General features: G+C 47.0%; 1 protein-coding gene across 3 annotated transcripts in view; it reads left to right on the top strand.

Moving 5' to 3' along the window:
* MAP3K9 (mitogen-activated protein kinase kinase kinase 9) overlaps window positions 1-26,543 on the top strand; it is a gene marked incomplete at both ends in the record, with an annotated part of 73,557 nt that overhangs the window by 4,723 nt on the left and 42,291 nt on the right. For all 3 annotated transcript variants that reach the window (XM_079701237.1, XM_079701236.1, XM_079701235.1), the window contains one exon: window positions 2,856-3,269. In XM_079701237.1, the coding sequence (XP_079557363.1) occupies window positions 2,856-3,269 (414 nt within the window). The remainder of the gene's footprint in view (window positions 1-2,855; window positions 3,270-26,543) is intronic.

Below are 26,543 nucleotides of genomic sequence, written 5' to 3'. Positions count from 1 at the left end.
TGGAGGATTGTAGAAGGGATGTTGATTGCTAGTCTGCAGGACCTGCCACACCATTTATTCTTCAGAAAGAGTGCTAGATGAGGTGATAACTTGTATACCTAAAGGCAGTCCAACTAACTTTTCCTAAGAGTTTCCTTTGTGCAGACTGCTGGGTGCATTACAAAATACAAATGAATATTAGCCCTAGATAGGATAGAAGTGCTATAACTAAGCAAAAACAGAGTTTTGAGTACCACCAGCATCTGAATGGAGAATGAAGTCATCATGGAGCTGGCTAAGAATGGAAGAGAACAGTCAGTGGTGGGCAGTTCCTCTTTTGGTCTTGCCAAGAGTTCAGAAATATATCTTTGTGTTCTTAGTTTTTTAGCAAGTGTGACTATTCTCTGTATTTGTTTCAGGAGGTCCAATTCAGTTTCTTCCCCCCAGATCTGAGTTTGGTTTATTTCATACTGAGGTAGATTTTTTTCCCTCATTTTACTTCCCTGTCTATCGGTCACCAGCTGAATATTTGGCACGATAAGGACAGTGGTGAGCAAGGCAGACAGGATCCACCCTTGTGCATCTCACAGTCTAGCAGGACGATAGACGTTGAACAAGTAGTTATAACCTTGTTGCGTCTTGCCAAATAGAGACTGCTATGGAAGTGCTTGACTCGGGCCTGACCTCATTTAGTCGGGGGGTTAGGAAAAGTTCCTCTATTAGATCGATGGTTAAGCTGAGACCTGAGGGATGCCTATGACTCAGCTAGGTAAAGACAAAGAAAGAGACTTAGAAGACAGAGAATAGGGTTTTGATGAGAGAAACATGAAATAGCACTTTGCTCATATAGCAGCACCATATCTAGCCCAAGATTTATAATCACTGGTGGTTATTATTACCTATCCATGGAAGCCTTTCTAAGCAGAGCTAAAGATAGAATCAAGTACCGTAGATTCAAACTCTGGATTTGGGATGGGGAATGAGTGGTTGGGTGTGATACTGGAAATCTCACGGGTGGACCTGTGGCCCAGGTGACTGCTGGGGTAAGATGTTGCCTAGGAGACTCCTTACTCGAGCATCTTAGTCACCAGGTCGTGGTAGAACCAAGTTTTGAAGATCTCCCAATTTCCTCCTTACTTTTTCCTCCTGTCATCATGGCTGCTGAGGTTCAGACCCTTGTGCTTGTGCTCCTGGGTTACTGCAGTGGCCTCCATTTGCTGTTATATTCCACATGGCTGCCAGAGTTGGTTTCCTTTCTAAGTCACAAGAGTGACAACACTCTCCTTCTTAAAGATGCATGACTCCTACCGTTTACAGTGTGAAGTTTAAGCCCCTCAGAGTAGCTTTAATGACATTTCATGACCTGGCTGACCCCAGCAAGGCTTTGAGCCTCATCTACCCTAATGCTTTTAATCCAGCTGCCCTGGACTCCCTGAAGTTCCTGATAGGCCATATACTCTCATGGCCTATGTTCTTTTTTCTTTTTATTGAAGTATAGTTGATTTACAATGTTGTGTTTAATGTCTGCTGTACAACACACTGACTCAGTTTTACATATATATTCTTTTTCATATTCTTTTCCATTATGGTTTATCACAGGATATTGAATATAGTTCCATGTGCTATATAGTAGGACCTTGTTGTTTATCCATCCTATATATAGTAGTTTGCATCTGCTAATCCCAAACTCCCAATCCTTCCCTCCCCCACCCTCTGCTTGGCAACCACAAGTCCGTTCTCTGTGTCTGTGAGTGTCTTTGTTTCATAGATAAGTTCATTTTTGTCGTATTTTAGGTTCCACATATAAGTGACATCATATGGTATTTGTCTTTCTCTGTCTGACTTACTTCACATACGGTGATAATCTCTAGGTCCATCCTTGTTGCTGTAAATGGCATTATTTCATTTTTTATGGCTGAGTAGTATTCCATTGTATATATATATATATATATATATCACATCTTTTTTTTTTCAACTAAATGCTTTTTTAAAAAAAATTTTTTGGAGTATAGTTGATTTACAATATTGTATTTGTTTCTGCTGTACAGCAGAGTGAATCAGTTACACGTATACATATATCCACTCTTTTTTAGATTCTTTTCCCATGTAGGTCATTACAGAGTATTGAGAAGAGTTCCCTGTGCTGTACAGTAGGTCCTAATTAGTTATCTATTTTATATATAGTAGTGTGTATATGTATCACATCTTCTTTATCCATTCATCTGTCGATGGACATTTAGGTTGTTTCCATGTCTTGGCATTGTGAATGCCCCACGGTTCTTGCTCATGACCTTCCCTCTACCCGGATTGTCCTTCTCCACCCTGATCTTCATTGCCTGATGAGATCCCTCCCACTCATTCTTTAGGGCCCCTTTCAAATGTTTCCTTCCTTCAGAATCCCTTCCCCACTCGCCCTTAATCCCTGCCCTGCGGTGGGAATTAGTGATTTTCCTCGTCTTTGGATCATACTGCTACTAAAGTGGTTTGGTTGTTGTGTGTCTGCCGTGGCACTGGATTTTATGCTTCTCACTACCTAGTATGTGCACAGTAACATGTAAATAAGTCCCATAAAAATGATCTCCCCCAATTTTCCTTTTAGTCAGAATGGTTGATCTCGGTACAAGATTCTGCGTGAATTCCCAAGTGGACGTTATTTCATGAATATTTATTGAATGCCTACTCTGTGCTAGTCACTAAGGGTAACGTAACAGAAAAAAAGTTAATCACGTTTCCTGTCTTTAGGGAGTTTATAGTGAGAAGACAGAAAATCTAAGTGCACAGACAACTTGCTGTGTTTACCCACCCAGGTAAATGGGTGATGAAATGGTGTTTTTCACATTTTTTTGACTCGCTTCTTTTTGTCTTTTCTTTCTCAGTGTTAGAGATTGATTTTGCGGAGCTAACCCTGGAAGAGATTATTGGCATCGGGGGCTTTGGGAAGGTCTACCGTGCTTTCTGGATAGGGGATGAGGTCGCTGTGAAAGCAGCTCGCCACGACCCGGACGAGGACATCAGCCAGACCATAGAGAACGTTCGCCAGGAGGCCAAGCTCTTCGCCATGCTGAAGCATCCCAACATCATTGCCCTTAGGGGGGTGTGTCTGAAGGAACCCAACCTCTGCTTGGTCATGGAGTTTGCTCGTGGAGGGCCTTTGAATAGAGTGTTATCTGGGAAAAGGATTCCCCCAGACATCCTGGTGAACTGGGCCGTGCAGATTGCCAGAGGGATGAACTACTTACACGATGAGGCAATTGTCCCCATCATCCACCGCGACCTTAAATCCAGCAACAGTGAGTATGGAGAGATGAGGCTGGAGGGCTTCCAAGCACTTTCAGACTCAGTCCATGGCTTCGGTTGGAGTGGATTCGTCAGGGATCTTAGTGGGCAGTGAAACGCTTTGCTTAAAACCAGTCCATCCTTGACTTGAAATGTAGGGGGTGGGATGAATGCCAGGAAAAATTGGTTTAGGAGGAGAAGAATGAGGCACCGGAGGGGTTTGGGATAATTCTGAGCTCTTATTAGCAGGCGTGGTTGGCAGTGTGTAATTCTGATGTACTGTGCAAACAAAACATAGAGATTTATTTTTCCACTTGAGGAAGGGGTGCCTGTGATCTCAAAAGGGGTTTTCCTCTTCCGTGGAACAACAGGTAAAGCAAACCAATACCACCTGTTTGCATTTCTACCTAACTCCGCAACCTGAGGTCCCCACCAGAGAAGGGGTATAAGGAAGAAGAGGCATGTTGTTCAAGCTGTGAGGCCCATTCAGGTGGCCATTTCAACTTGGAGAGCACGACCTGGCTGGTAGCACTACAGCCCTCCTGGTAGCCTTGGGGTGGTATTAATTAACTGTCATAACTACCCAGTGTTTAATAGCAGGGAACTGAGAAGTAACTTTATTAAGCATCTAGGACCCGTAAACTGGATTGTAAAGCAAGTGTTACACATAATTAAATGGTGAGTTGGTAGAAACTTCAGTCTCTTGCCTTGGCTGAATCAGCAGGCGCTGGGAGTATGCTTCTCTTCTGTGGTAATTTAGACTTTCCCTTGCCTAAACTGCATGGTAGAGAGGATACAGTTTGCTAAATGGCATATGCTTAAAATCACGTTGAGCATCCTGTCCAGAGAGGAGGGCGTTAGGACTTTGGGGCCCCAGGAACATCATTGTCTGCATCCTTCAGCTTTGAGCCCAGAAATCCTTCAGGCTTTGTTCTGTCGCGAGCTGTTCCAGATGTGGCTTATTTTTCTGTTGATGCTATTGTGAATCTGTTAACTTTAAAAAATACATTTTAAATTACATAGGTAGTAAGTGTTTTTGTTGTACAAAAATTAGAAAGTGTAGATAAACAAAAAGAAGAGAAGGATCACCCATAATGTTTTCCTCCCAGTAGTATAAGCATTACATTTGGCATATTTTTCCAGACATTTAAAAAGCATATGTGGGGACTTCCCTGGCGGTCTAGTTGTTAGGACTCCATGCTTCCTTCCCCTGCAGGGGGCACGGGTTCGAGCCCTGGTCAGGAAACTAAGGTACCACATGCCTTGTGGTGTGGCCAGAAAATAAAGTAAAATAAAATAAAAATAAAAAGCATATATGGCCTATATATACACAAGTATACTTTCTGGTTTACTTTAAAATAGCATTTATTACCCTTACCTCTTCTGCCTGCACCATCTTCCCCCTATATAAAAGCAAAATTCATCCTTGTGAGAGTATGGAGCATTAGATATGTATTTTAGACATAATGCATGTGAAGGATTTAAGTTGCATAAAATAAAATCTGGTTTCTCTTTTCCTTCTGCCATATTCTATCTCTTTACTGTATGATTATTCTCATCCCTCCTGCAAAATTCTGTTCTATAAATGTATTAAATAAGTTAAAACTTTTGGCGACCCCCTTTTCAAAATAATTTCTACCTAGAGATTGCTTTGGATGATGGGGTAAGCATAAGCAGATGTGTTGCTAGAAAGTGTGATCTAGAAGCTGAATTTTAAAATGTTTTCTTACATCCTTATCTGGGAGATAAGGCCAAGTGCACTAACCTTATGTAATTGAGCCCATTTAAAAACTTGGGCTAGGATGATTGTAAATGTTAATAATTTCCTCTACGAAGTTTTAAATCTGGGTGTAATTTCAAGATGTAAGTACAAGGTTTTACCTTTTGTGACTTGTGTTTAGAAGTCTAGGCTCTTGTGAAGGAAAAGCTAACTTGCCAAGGTTATGCTGTTTGCAGCAGACAAGGGACCTGAATGTCATTCTGTTACCCCGGAGACAAAGCCCTGGTCCTTCTTTGTACGTGGGTTTTAGGATTGCTGAGGGGGACCTTTAGGTACAGTGTATGGTGGCAGGAGTTGGACTTACACATAGGGCAGTATTTTATTTTATTTTATTTTATTTTATTTTTTTTGCGGTACGCGGGCCTCTCACTGTTGTGGCCTCTCCTGTTGCGGAGCACAGGCTCCACACGCAGGCTCAGCGGCCATGGCTCACGGGCCCAGCCGCTCCACAGCATATGGGATCTTCCCGGACCGGGGCATGAACCCGTGTCCCCTGCATCGGCAGGCAGACTCTCAACCACTGCGCCACCAGGGAAGCCCACATAGGGCAGTATTTTAAAGGACCTCATCAAGACAGCTGAGGCCCTGAAATGTCCATAGCGCCCTGGGCTCCATGGGTGGTGCTGATGTTAATGCCTGCTATAAATCTCACATGTGTGTTGGGGTGGCTCCTTGACATTTGTCTGTGGACGGGTGTTTGCCTGGGGTTGAATTTATCCAATATGAGCCCTGACGACACCATTGCTCTTACTCCATTGCTGTGTGTGCATGACTTGAAAATCATTTTAGAAATGTTATGCCGCTTGTTTGCCTCCAGTTTGAGTATCATAACTTCTTTGTGTTTTGCAGACCTGGGGATACTGGCCAGGTTCTCTTGGTTTTTATCAGGGACTCCAGAGAGTTGGATTTTGATCACAGTCATGTGAGGGCAGAATTCTATGAATTATATGTGTTAGTTGACTTTGAACCACTAGAGAAAAGAGTAAAGTATATAGGGGGGCTGTCTTTGTGGAAAAAGAAAGTAGTTGGTGATAAACATCTAGCTGTTATAAAAGTTTCAGTAAAAAAGTGATTTATTAAAATGCTTCATTATCCTGATGACCCACTTAAAAAAGTCATGTGCTGTTTGCCAGATGTGTATAGCATATAATATCCTGCATTCATATATCATCTGTAGTAAGTTCAGGTTTGACGCACATAATCTAAAAAAAAAAAAGCAAAATAACAGTGGCTAAAACAAGGTATCCATTCATTTGTCTTTGAAAAGAAGGCCGGGATGGGGTTTTAGAGCATCTCCACATGTCATTAGGGACCCAGGCTTCTGTTTTTCTCTCCATCACCCCAGTACATGGCTTGCATCTTGGGGCTGTCATATGGTCCAAGGTGGCTGGTGAAATGCCAGTTATTTGGTCCAAGTCACAAGCCTGAAGGAGCAGGAAAAGTAGAAGCACAGAAAAAAGCTGCTCCTGTGGCTGAGTCGACTCCCATTAACTTCCCAGAAGTCCAGCACAACACATCTGCATGTATTCAATGGCCAGAATGGAGTCCCACAGCCATGGCTAGCGCAGGGGCCGCTGGGAGACGGAGTATTTTATTCTGGGTGGCGTGGAGCCTAGCTAATAATCAGGGTCTGTTATCAAGGAAGAGAGAGAACATGGCTGGTAGGGAAGCAGCTGGCAGTCTTACCGTGGAATCTGGGGACATGCATTGGGAGGATGTGTTATCCTAGATATTTAGCATCTTAGAGCCAAACGAGCAGGGTTAGCCAGGCCCTGGGACGTGTGGCTCAGACCCCTGATTTAACTGATGGTTTCTACTACTTTCTTACGGTGCATCATTAACTTAAACATCTCTTCATGAAACTACTCACTAAAGCCCTGGCTATAAACGTGGATTTATGTGTCTCTGCTCCTCACATTGGGGAAAACCAGCTACTTGATTGTTAGCAAAGGTGTTAGTGAAAGATGGTCTTTTAGTGGAAAGATTGTCCTTTTGGGGGTAGATAAGTGGATTTCAGGATTTTGGTTTAAGGGCATTTGGCAGAATAGCAGTTTAATAGGGGCCATTAAAGATAAAATTAGTATAAAAATGAGATATGTGAAAAAGCTTTGGAAAACAAAAAGCCTTACTCCAAGTGAAGGTAGTGTTATTACTTTATTTTATTATTAAATAACTTCTTTCCTCCCCTTAGAAAGCACAGAAGAACATAGAGCTAAACACAATGTATGTTTTTCCTTTTTTTTGGCATTTATGCATATTTGTTTTCACCCCTAAATCTTACACAGGAGACCCTTTTAAGTCCATTGCTTGTAGTATGCTTTCTCCCCTCCCCACTGCCCCCGACTGCTTGGTGTATTGTGACCACTTTCTTATTAAATAAATGGTCTTCTACCACAAGATATTTAAAGGTTTTACATTATTCCACTATTTAGATACAGTATATTAACTAAACCAAACCCCTGTATAATCATCATCATCATCATAACCAAAGCCCTAAATAATAATAATAATAATAGCAATAATAATAACCACCACCAAACCCCTATATAATAATAACAGCAAGAAGCAACTAATGCTTATTGAGTGCTCTCTTTAGGTCAGGCACTCTCTTAAGCATTTTATGTGGCTTCTCGTCTAATTCTCACAGCAGCCCTGCAGAGTAAAGACTGTGAATGTCTTTGTTTTACAAATGAGGAAGTGGAGGCTCACAGTGGGCAGCCAGTCCTCTAGGCTCTCACTGCCAGTCCTAAGACCAGCTGTTGGGCCCAGGTCTGACTCCTCATGGCTGCACTGCTGCCGGCACTGTGCAGTGGGGCAGCTAGGGTGTTTCACTGCCCCCCTGTTTATTTTGCGCGACCCTGTAGTGCTTTAGTTTTATATAATTAGGAATAATATTCCTCTGCGCACAGGGAGCGTCCACATTCCATTGACATGTGATGAACTCATTCTCTCTTTTTTTTTAAATTAATAATTTATTTATTTATTTATTTTTGGCTGTGTTGGGGCTTCGTTTCTGTGCGAGGGCTTTCTCTAGTTGCGGCGAGTGGGGGCCACTCTTTATCTCAGTGCGCGGGCCTCTCACTGTCACAGCCTCTCTTGTTGTGGAGCACAAGCTCCAGATGCGCAGGCTCAGTAGTTGTGGCTCCCGGCTTAGTTGCTCTGTGGCATGTGGGATCTTCCCAGACCAGGGCCCGAACCTGTGTCCCCTGCATTGGCAGGCAGATTCTCAACCACCGCGCCACCAGGGAAGCCCTGATGAACTCATTCTTAATTTCATAGCCGAAAGAGCAGAGGTGAGCGGTGAACTGTATTTGGTTTGGGACTAGCCATCCCTGCCTTCCTCTTTTCAAATGTCAATGTAAACTTCTCATGGGTCTTTGCAGCCTTATCGCCCTCTTCTTCCTCTGAAGGCATTTTCCCCTTAAGCCAAGCCGGTTTCCTCCTTCCCCTGGAATATACTGTGTACTACTTCCCAACCACTGGGCCCTCATCACACTTATGTTGCTATGGGAATAACCTTGCTTTCAGGAGTACCCTTGCCTCGTCCCTCTGCCTATCCAAACGCTACTCACTTTCCTGTGCTCAACTCAAACCTGGCCACTTCTCCTTCCCACTGGCCTGTCACTGGAGTCAATGCTAAGTAGTCATTTGGTGCTAAATCTAGATGACCTGATAGTATGTAGAAGAATTACTAGGGGGACAAGGGACCAGAGCCGCTAGTCCAGTGGTTGCAAGCTCAGCTGCCTTCCATTCAGGGCCCATAGTCTGGGAAGCAGCTGGTGTAATGCTGTAGGGCATGGTGGGCATGATGGTGAAGTGAGTGCAGGCTCTACCCAGCACAGGCCATTGAAGGACAGATCGGAATACCGTGCTGGCCTGCAGCCCGCTGCCCTGTCGCATCCCCTGGCCTCCTCTCTTTGTTGGCTCTGCTGTCGGGAGCATCCGCTACATCTCCAAATGGATTTTGTGTCTTTAGCTTCCAGGCACATGAATGAATGAATGAACGAGTGAAGAAAGTATCACTTGAATTGGTCTCCTTGCAGGATCTCGAAGGGTAAAGATTCCCCTTGTCTTGTTGGAGGACATCCCTCATGCCTCACTCGCATGGACATTGCTCTTCATCCTCATAATCTCCAGGCCCTTGATCCTTCCTAATGTCAACCTGTTTCAGGTACCAAGTGTGGCATTTTTTACAGGGCATTCGTTTCCAACCTCTAACGCCCCTGCCCTCTTCTTTCCCCACACCCTTCCTGGATGCCAGGCCCGAATAACTCTCACTGGCCAATGTCTCCCCTGTGGCCAGGTGCAGGCTGCCAGGTGCTGCAGGAGCAGGCCACTCCCCCCGTCACCTGGGTCCACTGCCTGTCTGTCCCCTCCAGCCTCAGCTCTCCTTTTGTCCCCAGCTGTGAATCCTCTGTGGTTCTCCTCACCCCATCCATTCCAGTTTTGTTGAATTGTTGAGTTGGCTGATCCTCTGGCAACTGGATGCCTGGGAGCACCCCCCTGCCACCCAGTTCTGTGCTCACATGTGCTCTGTGCCTTTCTCCAGCCTTCTCTCAAAGTTCCCAAGGAAGCGGAAGACCTGCTTTCTTAAAGTGTGAGGAGGACAGAGCGTCCATCTCGCCCTTGGCGTCGGGCTGGCTATCACGTTCTAAGCCCTGGAGTGCCCCCTGACCGCATACTGGCCACAGCCCCTGACTGCGTTTCCTGTGCAGAATTTCTCCAGGCTGAGGGTTTGCCCGCTGTGAGGCTTGTGGAGCTCTGTGACCCACTGAATCCACGCCCTAGCGTCCTCTCTCCTGTACACTGAGGTGGAACCTATTTCTGCCTGAGGGATGCAGCCGCTAAGGCACAGGCATCCTGGCAAGGAGCCATATGGCAGAAAGGACTTACCTAGACAAGAAGGAGGAGTAGCTGTTATTTTCCTATAGGAGAATGAGATAAACTATACGACGTTCCCAGGGTAGATCTGGCAGGCAGCAAAGTATCAGCCAGAGCACCCAATTCCCAGTTCTTTTCGAAAGGTGCATAAATGACTTTTTCTGTGCCTCATGAACGCATCCCCAAATGAGATACTTCCAACAGTACCTGGCTCAGGCACTGCCAAGTCTCTCTCCCCATTTCTGCTCTTTGTGGTTCTTTGCTACAAGTTCCCTTGCACAGAGAGTTGGAGGATGTCAGACATGTTTTGAGAGTTTTTCCTGGCAAAAGTGTACAAGCACTCACTCAATGAATTAGATTTCTCCTTTGGTTACGGGATGCTATACCTAAGGTTGGCCAACAGGTACCAGGCATGTCCCAAAGTATTGTGTTCAGTTGACGGGTAGCATTTTCCATGAGTACAGAGACACGTTCTGCACGTCAAAATAAATACATAAGTGAATAAAGCTGAAATGAGGCAAATAACCAGTCAGGTGACTCAGCAGGAGAAGCTGGCGAGGCCAGGAGGTCTGACCTGCAGGCTTCATTGCACCTCTCACTTCTTTAACTTTGCCTGGGAGCCTTGCTTTCCCCCTTTCACTTGGCCGTGGCTGTCTCCTGTGCCGAGATGGTTCTCATTTGTGTGTCATTTTGAGCGCTTGCTGTTGGGACTATAACAGGAAGCAAAACCAGACACGGTGCCTGCCCTCGAGGAGTTCCCCGTGGGGTCACGGAGAAGGACCTAAAACCAGCACACAAATGCCTAGTGTGAGTTTGGCTCTCCAGGAGGCGATGGTGCCCTGGACAATCCCCCTGGATTCTCTTGCCTCAGCCCTTTCCTAAAGTTTGCAGGGCTGAGGGACCCCTTCTAAGGATTCATGAGGGTAACTGCCCTCTTCATGGAACATTTGCCCTCATTCTCCCCAGCTTGCTTGGGGAAGCTGCCTACCTTTCCTTCCTCTGGTGACTCTGGGGACTTCTCTGCAGCTTACTCAGGGGCAGGGAGAAGCTTGGGGCCGTGGGCAGCATTTAGACACCTAGAAAGCCTGTGTTGGAGTTGGACCAGAGGATTGTGTTGTGTGAAGGATCTTGGTAGGCATTTCTGGACCGGGATTGAGCCTTGAGCTTGGGAAGAACAGCCACAGCGAGGGGTTGGGTTCAGGGCAAGAAGGGCTTTGCAAGGTGTACGGGCTCTGATGTCCACATGATTCTTTAGCCTCTTCCCCGTTACCTCTGTTTCCTCTGATTTGAGCCACGATTGAAAGTCAGGTAAATTATTATGTCTTCCCTTCCCCACAATCCTCCCCAAACAAATTTGGTACCAGCTGAGTAGCGATCTCCCCTTTTCGCAGGTGGCCTTTGCCACTGTCATCGCTCAGGGTCAAGATCTGTGCTTCGGGATCTCAAAGGAGACAAGAGCCTGCCTGTGTCTCCTTTCGTCCACGGCTCTTGGAAAATTTTCCATTCCTGACTTGGTGCTTTCCCTCATTCCCGTGAGGTAGCTCAGGGTCACTTATGGATGAGGAGACTGGGACACAGAGTGGGGACAGCAGTCTGGTTGAGGCAAGAGAAAAATGTAACTTCTTCCCCAAATCACCCATCTCTTCACCTTGGAGTCCCTGTCAGGACCCCCATCGGCTTCCTGTTGAACCACACATACTCCTCTTATTAAGCAAGGATCTGTACAAAATGTGTGTAGGCTCATTTGGGGGGAAGAGGGTTACAGTTTTTATTCATCTAAGACTCGGAGAAGGTTATGAAGGAAGGAGAACTTTTTATTTGGGCATCTGGGTAAGAAGAGCATGGGGGCAGGGCACCGGCTGGGTGCTCCCAGGCACGTCTGGTGATCTCTCTGGGCCTCAGATTCCTCATCTATGAAATGAGAGGTTTGGACGAGACGGTCCCTGAAGTCCTTCCCTCCCAGGACTGACGTGACGTGACCTGAAGTGTGAATGTGTGTGTTTGGGAGTGCGTGATGGCCACACGGTCTGTCTGAGTCCGTGTGTCAGGCTACAGCACACCCAGGCTCCCCGCTTCCTGGCTTCACTGCAGGGGCCAAAGCTTCTGATGGGGAGTCTTCGCCAAGCGGTTCAGCGGGGTAACAGCTGACAGGAGCCCACAGGTGCTCCCTTCCCCCTTTGCTCCCCGGGGCGTGACAGATGGCCTTGGCGAGACAAGATACTCCGGTCACATGAATCATGACGGAGACTCACAATACACCAAGGGCAGCCTTCATCCTGGAAGCAGGGCACAGTTAGTCAAATGCCACTTCTGTCCTTGGAGCTAAGCGAGGGGCATCCTGGCGTCTCAGAGCCCTGCTGCTGCTTTCCCACTCAGTTTTCTGAATCAACATAAGGCTATTTCAGATGGTTTTAATCGTGTGCCTCTGTGCCCACTCACCCACAGAATAGCGGGAGGCTGTGCCTGAGCAGCGCACTAGACGTGGCCATGAGACACAGAAACGAGGCATTAAAGCTGTAGATCACGCGTCCCCTTCTCTTCTAATTTCCCTGGGATTTTTGCTCTCTGTGGGAAACTTGGAGGTTTTGATTTGGGAAGGAAGCATTTCCCCCTTAAGCTTGGCATCGGGAGCCACTGTGGCCTGATGGAAGGAACACCGGCTTGGGAGGCAGAGACTGGGATTTAAACTACTTCTTGAGTCCCTGACATGGGGCACACGTCTTGGAGCACCAGGATTCTCATCTGTAAAATGTGGAGGAGACAGAAGAGAGCAGTGCTGTTTTAAGATGGCATGAAATGATGTCTAGCAGGTATCACCCAGGAACCACATTCAGTGAAGGGGCCGCCCCTTTCCCCCCTCTTTCTATCCCTTGTTATTTTAGGTGTACACAGGGTATAGTTGGGTTTCCCTTTTTAAAGTAGTATGGGGATTTTAGGCAGCCCTGAGCTGCCTTCTCCTGGGTCAGCCAGGGGTAGTTTTATGGATGGGCAGGTTTGTTTCAGCGGAAGCCACAGAAAGGCATCGATCCCCTGCGGCTCCTTCCTACTGTGCATGGGCCTCTTGTGGGAAAGGCCTGTGCCTCTTGCTCTCTCTGGACCCAGCCTGAACTCGCAGTGCTCGGCCTCCTGAGAAATGCTGCCTCGTCTTGTTATGGCCTTTGGCCTGATTGCATGGGACAGCTGGCCAGTTTTATGGCTCTGCTGGCTTCTCAGCTGATAATTAAAATGCTTTTGCCCCAGGAGGAAGGCAGTATATTCCTGTCGCTCCCTTGTCTGCTGCCAGGGTCAAAGAGAATGCCCTTTCTCATATCCCCCTCCTGGGTTCCCCAAATCAACTTAGCATTCTTGTGGCACAGTCTCTTTTAAGACTCTGGAATATTCAGAGATTTTATTTTGAGTATTATTGTCTTTTTTTGGAAGGAGAATGGAGCGTGATTGTCTCTTTTCCTTCTCTGTATTGCGGCTTTATTTCCAAATCTGGGTGTGCCCAGCCCTTAGAAGGTTCTCAAGAAATGTTTGTGGTTTTGATCATCAACAGATTCCAGCCCTGTGCCTTTTCCCATGCATGAACCCCCTTGCCTCCCAGTGTCCCCCAAAGCTCCAAACAATGCCCAGACTCTCCTCCTTTAGAGCCCACACTTGAGATGTAAACCCCGATTTCTGCTGGAGATGAACCCACGTGAGCTCTGGGTGACACTGGGTTTGAGTCCTGGCTCTGTTGCTAGCTGGGACCTTCAGAAAAGGATGTACTTGCTTAGTTTCTGTAAAAGTGAAATGGGAATGATCATAATCCCACCTCTCTCATTTTACAGGGTAGAAGTAAGGATTAAATAAAATCATCTAGGTGCAGCTCTTAGCAGTGCCTGGCACACAGTAAGTTGTCCATATATCTAGCGATCAGTAGTATTGTAATTCCAGCAGCTATATTTATTCCCTCAGTATTTAGATCCACAATTTGTGATCTTGTACTTTTGAGTATAATTTGTCTTATACTTGCATTTTCAATATTTTAGTCGTATTTTCTCCAATTGCACTATAGATGTTTTTTTTCCAGTGAGCTTTTTTTTTTTTTTTTTGGCCACTCTGCGCGGCTTGTGGGATCTTAGTTCCTCGGCAGTGAAAGTGCAGAGTCCTGACCACTGGACTGCCAGGGAATTCCCCTGCACTATAGATTTTTACAATACAAAATGCATTGCGTACACATGGTCAAAATAGTACAATTGAAATATAAAGAGAAGTCAGTCTCCTTCCTACCCTAAATTTATTTTTTAGAAGCAAAGGAAATTAAGGGGTTTTTTGGTCTCCTTTAACAATTTTTTTTTCGTGAAAACAAGAATCCCGATAGAATTCTTTTTTTTTTTTTTGGTGTTTGTTTCTTTCTTAGTGTTTTAATTTTTTATTAAAGCATAACATTTACATATAGTAAAGTATATATATCTTAAGCCTTGAGCTTGAAGAATTTATTTTTTTTCCTTTTTAAAAAAATTTTATTGAAGTATAGTTGATTTACAATGTCATGGTTAGTTACAGGTATACAGAATATACGTATATATATATATTCTTTTGCAGATTCTTTTCCCTTATAGGTTATTACAAAATATTGAGTATAGTTCCCTGTGCTATACAGTAGGTCCTTGTTGGTTATCTGTTTTATATATAGTAGTGCATATGTGTTAATCCCAACCTCCTAATTTACCCCTCCCCCCCCCAACTAGGATTCTTGACAGCAGAGGTGTTGTTTTTCCTTCTTCCACCTTTCCCTGCTCCCTACCTCCCCCATCCCTCGAATCCTGCCTAATACAGGACTGGCATATGGCAGTCCAGATGTTTGGCAGAAATTCCAATTTTGCTATGAAATCTTGCCTTTTCTGTCCATAGTTCCTTTCTGGATGGACTCAAACTCCTTTATTGAGTGAGCTGCCTTTGCTCGTGTCCAGCCCTGGCTTTTATATATTCATTTCATAAACTTTTCAGGATCTTGGGACCCTAAGGAAGGGGTTCCTTGGAGTTGCTGGGAAAGTCAGACGCCTACTGTTTGCCTCTGGAATCGCCCACCTCTGAAGGCTGCGTCTGTCTACCCATCCCTGAGTCTCGTGACTGTGTTCTTTCTCTCAGCCACCCCCAGACCCTGACAATGGCCAGTTACTCTGCCTGGCTTTCCAGCCAGTCCACAGTATGGTAGACAGTGGTGGCACGAGGCTCTAGACACCACCTGAGGAATCAGGCAGGACTGACTTACAGGGCCCAGAGGTCAAAGCTGAGGGGTGAAGTCTGTGTCTTTCCTGCTTGCCATCATGAACTTGGTCATTTTCTTCACTGTGTTATGTAGGAGGATAACAGGATTCACTGCTCTTCCAGGTAGTTGAATTTTCCGGAAAAAAAACAAACCAGTAGAAACATTTTGCTTCTTTTTTTTCCTCAGCTTTACTGAGATATAATTGACATATAACATTGTGTACGTTTAAGGTGCACAATGTGATGTCACACATATATACTGAGAAATGATCACCACAGGAGGGGTAGTTAACACATCCATCACCTCTCATAACTACCATGTTTTTGTATGGTGAGAACGTTTAAGATTTATTCTCCTTGGGTTTCCCTGGTGGTGCAGTGGTTGAGAGTCTGCCTGCCGATGCAGGGGACACGGGTTTGTGCCCCGGTCCGGGAGGATCCTACATCTACATGCCGCAGAGCGGCTGGGCCTGTGAGCCATGGCCGCTGAGCCTGCGCGTCCGGAGCCTGTGCTCTGCAATGGGAGAGGCCACAACAGTGAGAGGCCTGCGTACCGCAAAAAAAAAAAAAAAAAAGAAGATTTATTCTCCTAGCAACTTTCAAGTATATAATACAGTGCTGTTAACTAGAGTCACCATACTGTACATTACATCCCCAGAACTTATTCATCTTGTAACTGGAAGTTTGTACCCTTCTCCTCATTTCTCCCATGTCTCAGCCCCTGGCAACCACCTTTCTACTCTCTGTTTCTATGACTTTGGCTTTTTAAGATTCCACGTGTAACTGAGATCATACAATATTTGTCTTTCTCTGATTTATTTCATTTAGTGTAATGCCCTCAAGGTTTATCCATGGTGTCACACATGGCAGGCTTTCCTTTTTTTATGGCTGAATAATATTCCATTGTGTGTGTGTGTGTGTGTGTGTGTGTGTGTGTGTATACATACACACCTCATCTTCTTTGTGCGTTCATCCGTAGATGGACATTTAGTTTTTTATGTATCTTGCCTATTGTGAATAACACTATAATGAACATGGGAGTGGAGATATCTCTTCTAGATAGTGATTTCATCTCCTTTGGATATATACCCAGAATTGGGATTGCTGGATCATATGGTAGTTCTATTTTTTAATTTTTTGAGGAGCCTCTGTACTGTTTTCCATAGTGGGTGCACCGATGTACATTCCGACCAACAGTGCCCAAGGGTTCCCTTTTCTCCACATCCTCACCAACATTTGTTTCTTGTCTTTTTGATAATAGCCATTCTAACAGGTGTGAGGTCATATCTCATTGTGGTGTTAATTTGCAATTCCCTGATATTAGTGATGGTGAACACCTTTTCATGTGCCTGTTGGCCATCTGTATATCTTCTTGGGAAAAATTTCTATTCAGGTCCTCTGCCCATTTTTTAATCAGATTGAAAAATATTTTTATATCTTAAGCAGTCAACTCCTGGCTACCTGAGCTTAGGGATAAGAGTCCCGGGGGTGGATCAGTAACAATCTCCCTGCTACTGGAGGTTATTCTCTCCCCGCTCCCCCCTCCCCGATAGGAGACCTACCCTTTCTAATATTTGGATTAAATTATTTGTCTGTCCCATGTGCATAGCAGCTAGTGACAAGGAAGGATGCCCCATCAAGTCCCATGGATGGTAATGGAAAATCAACTTAAATTTTTCCCATAAAACTTCTCTCAGTTGATTTAAGATTATTAGTGTAATGTGGCATTATCTGATTTTTTCCCCTTAGCTTATTATTCATGGTGAAGCAATAAATGGTGCTCCCCAGTATTCTTAGAGATAGGATGAAGAATAATCACATTTTGTATTTGGTGCTATAGAATTTTGTTTGGAACAGTATCTAAGGTACTCCAGGCAGAGGTGGTGATAACCCCCATTTTACAGTAGAGGAAAATGGGGTTCAGAGAGGTTTACTCCCTTGTGCAAGAATAGAGCTAGAGAATGGTGGTGCCTGAACTTGAATCCTGGGCATTTGTCGGGCAGATCATCCCCGCATCTAGAATTGCAGGGAGGGGATCCTTCACTGTTCCAGCTCAGGGGCCTCTGACACCTCTAGACCTAAGGTCCTAAAATGCACAGGAGCTGAGAGCTAGTTTCTCATTTCTCCTTACCCCCACCCCCCAGAAGCACAACATGAACTCAACTGTCATTCTGTAGCCTGCCTCAGCTTTGCTTCTTGTTAGTGTTGGCCCTGAACCAAAATTATGCTTACGTACAGCTGTGCAAAAGTCGGGCCATAACAGAAGTTTCTGCTTCATTGACTCTTGTTTTTGCCTGTGCTTGTGTTGTGGTTTTGTTTTTGGTTAAACAAGGGACGTATGTATAGAGTTCAGATAAATTCACAGATGCTGGTTTATGGAATTTAAAAATTTCTAACCGGAAGAGTAATGTAAACATTCAGAAAGGGTTTGGACACATTTGTTAATGGCAGAGACCTTCGTGGTTTTTCAGATGCCCTGACTCTTAGCTCCGTGTCATCTGGGAGGTGAGCAGGCCTTCCTGGGGGCATTGCTTTTGCAGCTGAGTTTGTAACCAAATGGACCGTGTTGGACCAGTGTGGCAATTCCATGCCCCAAGGAGGACGGACCGCTAGGCATGTTTTGTGGTGCCCACTTATATTTTTAGATGAACGCTATGAAAATGAAATTTGACTTTTCACCATTCATTCCTTAGTTCTCTGATTTGGATTGCTTGTTGGGGAACAGCACCCAAACTCTTATGAGCAAAGCTTCCCAGCTGTTCCCTTTTCCTGCCTGCCCCACGAAGAGAATTTTGACTCTGTTGCTACTAGTACCTTTGAGCTTTTGTGATGGGAGGAAAGGAGAGGAGACAAGGACTAGAATCCTACACATTCGGCCCGACAGAAACACTTTTTTTTTGTGTGTGTGGTACGCGGGCCTCTTACCGCTGCGGCCTCTCCCACCGCGGAGCACAGGCTCTGGACGCACAGGCTCAGCGGCCATGACTCACGGGCCCAGCCGCTCCGCAGCATGTGGGATCTTCCCAGACCAGGGCACGAACCCGCGTCCCCTGCATTGGCAGGCGGACTCTCAACCACTGCGCCACCAGGGAAGCCCAGAAACACTTTTTAAAAAGGAATTCTAAGCAGGAAATTTGTGAGCTTGTTTGTGTAAGGGCAATGAGTGGGAGAAAAAAGAAGGATTTAAGAAGTGTGCTATGAGCCCTCCGGTGCCTGACAAAATAAGTCACATCCACCTAAGTTAGATTTACTTTAGGATTCTCCCTGCAATGAACACATCTCTGCCCTGTGATTCTAACATGTGAGTCTGGCTTTATATGCATGGCTCTAGCTTGGATGGATCATGAATCTGGTCAGTTTTAGGCCCCTCATAAGCTTTCTGGTGCTCGATTTGATATGTAGTATATAGGAGGCTCATAAGCTTTCTGGTGCTCGATTTGATATGTAGTATATAGGAGGAGCAGCTGAGATGAGAAAGTCAACCATAATGACCTTCTGGGAAGAGTAAGAATGTCCCCGCTCAGGAAAAAGGAAGGACGTCCCTTAAGTACAGCAAATAAGGCACTTGAGCTTATTCCCAGCAGTTTCTGGCTGTGCCCAATATGTGCACCTTCCCAGGTAGCAGGGATGGAAGGAACAGACCGGCTTTCCCCTGGAAACTTGAGCTGTACCGCCTTGAGAATCTGTGTGGTCTTGAGTTTTCCCAGCCATAGTAAGATCCTCAACTCCATCCCACAGGGAGTGGGATTTCTAGAGTACTCTTTGGAGGTAGGCTGGAAAGGTGCAGGCACCTACCTTGTCTCACCCAGCCGGCACGGAGGTGGAAGGAGGGTACTAGGAAGGACATCCATAGCATAGAGAGGAAGACGGTGAGTCAGAACAAAGATAGTCTGACCTGCGGAGGCCTGGAGGTTGGTCACTCCCTACTCTGAGGCAGAGAGGTTGAGAGATGACTCACAGGAAACTTTAATCTGCGTTTCTTAGCTTTCTAGGACGATGAAGGGCTTGTGGTTCAAAGTGGCAACTTCCACTGTGTTGAGGCTTTGTGCTTGGGGATTCCTTGCTTGCAAGGTGATGGTGATGGGTGTCTGCAGTGGGCGTGCTGCTTCCTCCTCCGCCCTCAAATCCTTTCTCCTGGGCTTCCCTGGTGGCGCAGTGGTTGAGAGTCCTCCTGCCGATGCATCCGGGAAGATCCCACATGCCGCGGAGTGGCTGCGCCCGTGAGCCATGGCCGCTGAGCCTGCGCGTCCGGAGCCTGTGCTCTGCAGCGGAGAGGCCACAACAGGGAGAGGCCCGTGTACCGCAAAAAAAAAAATAAAAAAAAAAAAATAAAAAATCCTTTCTCCCCTTTGATGCCCTGGGTGAAGTGCAGGTCACAGAGCCTGGAGTGTTTGCACTGTGCCTGGGTGATGATTCTCAACCCAATAGATCCTTGTGAGAAATGGATGTGTCTGCTATTATAAAGATGCCGTAGGCAATATGACAGGTCACTCTATCATAGGCCTACATAGATGTCTCTTCCACCATGTTCTTCCCAACCCTCAGGAGCCATATTGTGTAAACACACCCAAACAACCAGAACAGTATGAAGCAGTGTGGAATAGTGTGCCAAGGGAACATGAGATGGTGTCTGCAGCAGTCAGAATTCTCTGGAAGGCCTTGATGGAGGAGTTAGGAGAAGAAGGAGTGGGATTCAGGGGGAACTGGTAATAGGGTGGTGGGCCACAGCAGTGACTTTCCAGGGAAGGGGCCTGTCCCAGCTCAGACAAGGCCAAGTGTTTGTCGACACTGTGTCCCTGTCACCCGGGTTCTTTAGGGAATTCCCAGACCTGGGCTACTGAACAGGAAAGCCAGGCTCCCAAGTAGTTGAGCCTTCCCTGTAGATACGGCTCCTGTCTCTATGTGGCTGAAGAGCAGAGTGTGGTACAGTGTTAGGGCCTCTGAGTCAGGCAGACCTGGCTTTGGGCAAGGTCCTCAACCTCTGAGCCCATTTCTTCTTCTGTCAAATGGGGATAATCCTAGCTTTAACTCATAGCACTGTAATGAGCATTAAGTGAACTTGTGCACGTAAGCCCTTAGCACAAGGCCTGGCACAAAGTAAATGCTCAATAAAAGGGAGCTTTTCCTTTTCTTAAAATTCTATTTCCAAGAGCAGCTGCTTCTTTGGTGGCAGCAGATATGAGAATAGACTCACAAGTATGTCACCAACTGTTTCCACTCCTATTGCCTTGGAACAAACCACCCCAAACAAGAGCCATTTCATTATGCTCGTGGGGATTTGGCATCAGGAATTTGGAAAAGGCTCAGTAGGAATGAATGGCTTGTTCCTGCTTCTCAGCGTCTGGAGCCTCAGCTGGGAAGATGTGAAGGCTCTGGGTGAGGCCACAGATGGAGACAGGAATCCTCTGAAAGGCTTGTTTGTGTACATGTCTGGTGCCTGGGCTGGGAGGACTTGAAGGCTAGGATGGCTGGTGGGGTTGCCCGTGTGTCACTCCTCCCTGAGCGTGGCTGTCTTGGGGCTCTCGGACTACTTACGTGGTGGCTCAAGGCTTCAAGCACAGGTGATCTGGTGAACAAGCTGCATCATCTTTTCTGGCCTGGCTTGGAAGTCCCACAGTGTCACTTCCTCTGCATCCTGGCAGTTAGAGTGAGTCTCAGGCCCACCCAGATTCACCCAGAGGCGAAGTAGACCCACCTTTCAGTGGGAGGGGTGTCAGGGTCCCACTGGAGGAAGCATATAAGATGGGAGATGTTGTTGTGCCATTTGGAAAGTCAACCTCCTGTGCCTGCCTGGGAACTCTGGTGGCAGAGCTGGGGATACAAGGTTCTGGGGAGCCGGTGATGTAGCAGAACCCCACACCCACGTGCCAAGAAAGAAGAATGACTCTTTGTTGACAAAATCATCAACGGTCTGAGGTGCTGACTCTTCTGTGATTATTTTTATCTAGTTTGTAGCTGGGTGCGTCCGAGGCCTGACAGGGATCTGGCATCTGTCCTCAGTCACTTTGAGCCAGGATGGTGGGAGTATTCAGGGCAGGCGGGTGTCGGAGATGTTTTTTTAATAAGGAAAGTGGCTGCAGGGGGGCTCTGCCTTCGGCTTTCTGTCTCCTGCTGGTGCCATCTGTGTCTGGACGAGCTCAGGGCTGGAGTCCCAGCTGTGTTATCTGGGCTTAATTTGCACAAGATGGCAATGGCTATAGGTGCCCAGGTGGACGGACGTCTTTTGAAATAGTCATATTTTAGGATGCTGCCAATAGCAAGGTGTCCAGCAAACACACGCTGGGGGCTCTGGCCAGCAAGGTGGCACTGGCTTTTCTGTTTTAATCACAGGAAGCTTGGCTGTAAGAAGACTTTTCCTCAGCAGCGTGAGCGAGGTGGGAAGCGGGTAGAGCATCCAAAGAAGAGATGAAGAGGAAGTTCCTGTGGAAAGCTGGGGCTGGTCAAGGGGTCACTGAAAAATAGCTTGAAACAGCCTGATGAACTGCTGTGCCTGCTTGAGACCAGCCATTGTCGGTCTCTAAATAGAGTAGTTCCCTACCATGTCCCCTTCTATCCTTCAGCTCAAAAAGGCAGCAGAAATCCACCTCTCTTGCTGTTGAATTGCGTGCCAAGCACACATGTGGGCACATTCTGAAGAAGGCTGGTGCTCTGAGCTGTTTCTCAAGCGCTGGTCCGCACATGTGCCCATGATTTTCCCTTATTCCCCATGGCACATAGTCACAACACAGCCAGCCAGAGTCGGGCGTGGCCCAGAAGCCTGGACACTCCTGGGGTACTGTGATACTGCCCCCATATCGCAGTCGTGGTAACTATCCAGCCTGTCGGAACTGTGCTTAAGGCGCGGGTGCCTGTCTGAGGACTGGTTCTCCAGAGTAACACCCTAGCAGGCCCTGGGAAACTCATCTATCAAATCCGTCCCCTCTGGCCTGATTCTTAGCCCGGGCCGTTCCCCGAGCTCTCAGCTGCACACCTTTGGCCGACACTGTGAAGCACGGAGCCCTGGCATCTGGGGCTGGCCCATTGTGCCAGATCAGTGCAGGACGGAGCTGCTCTGGCAAATAACGTCTGGTCTCAGCTTGCCAGGACCGTGAAGCTGCGCATGGTCCAGACAGCAGCAGTTAGTGATGTGTGAGTTGGTGGCTACAACTGGAAGCAAAGGAGCCGTGTTCCTCCGTGGTTGTGGAGAGGCTGGAGGGGGATGGGCAGCTTTGGCCCCTGTTGGAAGGGAAGGGTGGGTGGGAGGATGTTGGTGCAGCTATAGGGGAATAGGGCCCCTAAAAGCCCCTGTACTCACTGGATGCTCGTAGCTTCCCGTGTGCCGTGCAAAGCCAGAGGGTTTTCCTGTGACTAGCCGCCATTCCTTCTCCCCGTACGTGTAATTAATGACTCTGTCTCTTCTCCCATCATCCCCATCTCCATCCCCATCCCCAGTAGTATCTAGTTCATTCTTCACCACGTGCCCTCGACAGCTGTAATACGTTGCTTATTGTGTCCTTGCAGCCAGCCTCTTGCTTTTTCAGTTCCATTTGTCTCACTGCAACCTTGTTTTGCTAAAACACAAATCTGATCACACCACTTCCCTGCTTAAAAACTGCCTGTGGGGGCTTCCCTGGTGGCGCAGTGGTTGAGAGTCCGCCTGCCGATGCAGAGGACACGGGTTCGTGCCCCAGTCCGGGAAGATCCCACATGCCGCGGAGCGGCTGGGCCTGTGAGCCATGGCCGCTGAGCCTGCGCGTCCGGAGCCTGTGCTCCGCAACGGGAGAGACCACAACAGTGAGAGGCCCGCGTACCGCAAAAACAAACAAACAAACAAACAAACAAACAAAAACTGCCTGTGACTCCAGGGTAGATACCAGCTCCTCCGTGTGGCCTGCGTCTTTCACTCCTGCCCCAGCCCAGTGATCCAGCTCCATCTTTTCCTTTTCCCCCTCATGAAGGTTCTGCTCCAGCTACAAGGGACTCTTTCCTATTTCTCCAAGGCGTCAAGGTTGTTTCCCTCTTTGGATTGGAATCACATTACTCCGCCTACCGAGAGTGGCCTTCTGATGCTCTCCCTTGGACGAAGCCCTGACCCTTCTTTACAGCTCCAAGAGCACATGTGTATTTTGTGACCGTCTTCGGAGGAGATTCTTCCTTTGTTATTTCCAGAGTCCTCAACAGTAGGTGCTCAAATAAGATCAGGCAGAATCAGATCATCGGTAAGCGCATGGCAGCTTGAAGCCAGTCATCTCAGCTTTGCCACTTCCTGGCTGTGTGACTTTGAGGCAGATCCTCACTTGATTCAGCCACAGCTTGCTTCTTCATCTGTAAATAGAGATGAAAACACTACCCATCTCCTGAGTTTTTTAAATGAGATAGTGCATGTAAAATGCTTAGTACAGTGCCCGGCATGTAGGAAGTGCTCCATAAATACTAGCAATGATGATGGTAGTGGTTACAGGTGTAGCCTTGTGGCCAGAATGAATGGGCGTAGAAACGTGAGAATGAGGGAAGTGCCATCCTGTTTTCCTTTATAAGATCATCTCTTCATCCCTCTCTCTGTTCCTCCCACTTTTGCCTATCTGGGTGTCTGCTGACTTTTTCCAGTAACCAAAGCAGGTGGTATCTTCTACTGGCCAAAGTCAGTGGATTCTCACGCAGGAACTAACGTTTGATCCCGTTTGATCCCTTGGAGTAACAACCCGGATGCTCTCCCAGTTCTGGGTGTGATCCTGGATGTTGGTTGTATTTTAGAGGCTTTAGTTAACCTCAAATCCCTTTCCACCCATGGTGGTGGTGCCTCCTTCCCAGAAAGGAGGTGGATGCTCCAGTTACTCAGGGTGGGGCCCTGGGGTCTGTGGACAAAGCCCAGCATCTCAAGAGTTGACTTGCTGGGGCATGTGACCCTCTGGTGAGGGGTTGCTTCAGAATTCCATCCAGTGTACCTTGGCCATTTTTTTGTTTGTTTTTTTGCGGTACGTGGGCCTCTCACTGTTGTGGCCTCTCCCGTTGCGGGGCACAGGCTCCGGACGCACAGGCTCAGCAGCCATGGCTCACGGGCCTAGCCGCTCCACGGCATGTGGGATCTTCCTGGACCGGGGCACGAACCCGTGTCCCCTGCATCGGCAGGCAGACTCTCAACCACTGTGCCACCAGGGAAGCCCAACCTTGGCCATTTTTAATAGCTCCAGGCTGGACTTATAGGGGAGACTTTCTGACCCCTGGACTATGGTGGAGCAAGGAGAATCTTCCTCTCTGAAATAACCTTTTCCCCCATTTTTGAATATGAAGAATGGTCCTTTCTGGGATGAATGAGCAATGAGTAATGTTTCCCTGTTAGTGGGCAGTGGAACCCAGGTCCAGAGTTGCAGAGTTGATGCTTATTCTTTGCCTTTCTGATATATGAGACTCAGTCTTTCTTACCACTCTGTGGAGGGCCTTTCTGCTGTTCGGGAGGTGAATCACTGGGTAGGGCACACGTTTTAGAAAAGGAAAAAGATGCAGATGGTGGCTTGGTATGGGTGGGGGCAGGAACTGAAGATTGCCCTGTGAAAGGGATAGTTAGATATGCACTGCGCCAAGCACCAGGGGCCCTAGAGGTGGGTGGAAAGTTAGAGATGGGTCAGTCTTGGGTGTTTCATAGTCTTTACAGCCTAGTGGCTGAAGGGCTGATGGGAGAGGATTCTGTAAATCGAAGTGGAGATTCTGGATTGAGAACATTTTGTTTTGGGCTCCACTGAACAACTGTGTTGGGCCCACCTGCTACTGCTTAGCACCAGATACACACCTGTCTCGAGGATGAAGGCCCAGTGTTGGTAGCGGAACTTCAGGATCCTAGGATTTCTCTGCTTTATGAGTTCTCTTATTCTCACACTTTTGAACATTTACGTTTTCACTCCCCAGCTCTCCCACTGACCTTACTGATGGTTTGCCTAGCTATGCCATCTAGAGGGCTGTGACTTAAAGATGATCAGTGGTGTTTAGTTTGCAGGGTCAGCCTGTATGACCCAAAGCAAAACTCAAAACATCTAAAATGGTAGTGCAGGAGGGTTACTTGTCCTGCCCGCTGTCAGTACCTTTCGCCCAACCCTCAAGCTAATATACTGTCTCAGCTGTAGTGCTTTTAGCATACCTGTGCCCTGAATTAATGCTGGTGAGAGGCTGCCCCCCAGCAAGCTCTTGCCACTGCCCCTTGCCAAAGCTGTCCTAGTTTGAGTGTCTTCTAGCTCCTCAGGTATTTACAGTCTTCACTTCTAAAGCACTCCCATTTAAATGTAAAGGGGCTGGTTCCCTTCCTTAGAAGTATCTAGAGCAATACTCAAACGGTTTGGTTTTAGAGACCCTCAGGGTTCTAGTGGAAAGGACAGTGGACTCAGAAGTAGAATTAGGTTTGACTCCTAGCTTCCGGGGCTTCTTTGCCAGTTTTTTTTGTGTGTGTGTGGTACGTGGGGCTCTCACTGTGGTGGCCTCTCCTGTTGCAGAGCACAGGCTTCGGACGCACAGGCTCAGTGGCCATGGCTCACGGGCCCAGCCGCTCCGCGGCATGTGGGATCTTCCCGGACCGGGGCACGAACCCGCGTCCCCTGCATCGGCAGGCGGACTCTCAACCACTGCGCCACCAGGGAAGCCCTCTCTGCCAGTTTTCTTCAGCTCGGAACACAGTTATCCCTCCTTGTCCCTCCCAGTGAGAATTGGCCATAAACTTGACAGAGAAAAGCACTCTTAGCAGTGACTCTGTCCATACAGGACATGGGATTAGGTGAGCAGCCTGCCCAATTAATTTATGATCTGAGCCCACCCCAAGGCACATCAAATGCAGATGTGGTTCATACACCGTGGCATAGGAGAGATCAGCACTGTGGAGGTGCAAGGTATTGTAGAGATGAAACTATTAAACCCTGGGACCCCCGAGGGGAGGGGGCAGCAAGGTATAGGGGAAGGAGCACGGGCAGGAGTCACCTCCTGCCTCTCTCTCTGCCTAGATGTGGAAAGGTTACTTAACCTTTGAGCCCAGCTTTCCCAGAGTTGCGATGAAGACTGGATGCGGTGATGTATGTGAAGTTCCTAGTATTATACCTGGGACATAGCAGGAAGAAATGGTAGCTATTGTTATTATTAAATGACATAATTTTTAAAAATTTTAACAAAAAATGCATGTTTATTTTAGACGATTTCAACAATATAGATGAACATAAAAAAAATAATAATAACTTGTCACCCCAAATCCCAGTACCCAGAGATAACTACTGATAGCGTTTAGGTATATGTCCTTCAGGTGTTTTTCTGTGTGATAGATAGCATATTCTTAACAACAAGTAGTATGATCAAATTACGTATTTTGGTATAATAATACTTTATTATAATATAGTCACGTATATTATTAAATTGCCTACTACATCTCTTTTACACGTAT

The sequence above is a fragment of the Hyperoodon ampullatus genome (assembly GCF_949752795.1).
Source record: "Hyperoodon ampullatus genome assembly, chromosome: 3".
In the NCBI taxonomy this organism is placed as follows: domain Eukaryota; kingdom Metazoa; phylum Chordata; class Mammalia; order Artiodactyla; family Ziphiidae; genus Hyperoodon; species Hyperoodon ampullatus.
This window is presented reverse-complemented; position numbering and strand designations above follow the sequence as displayed.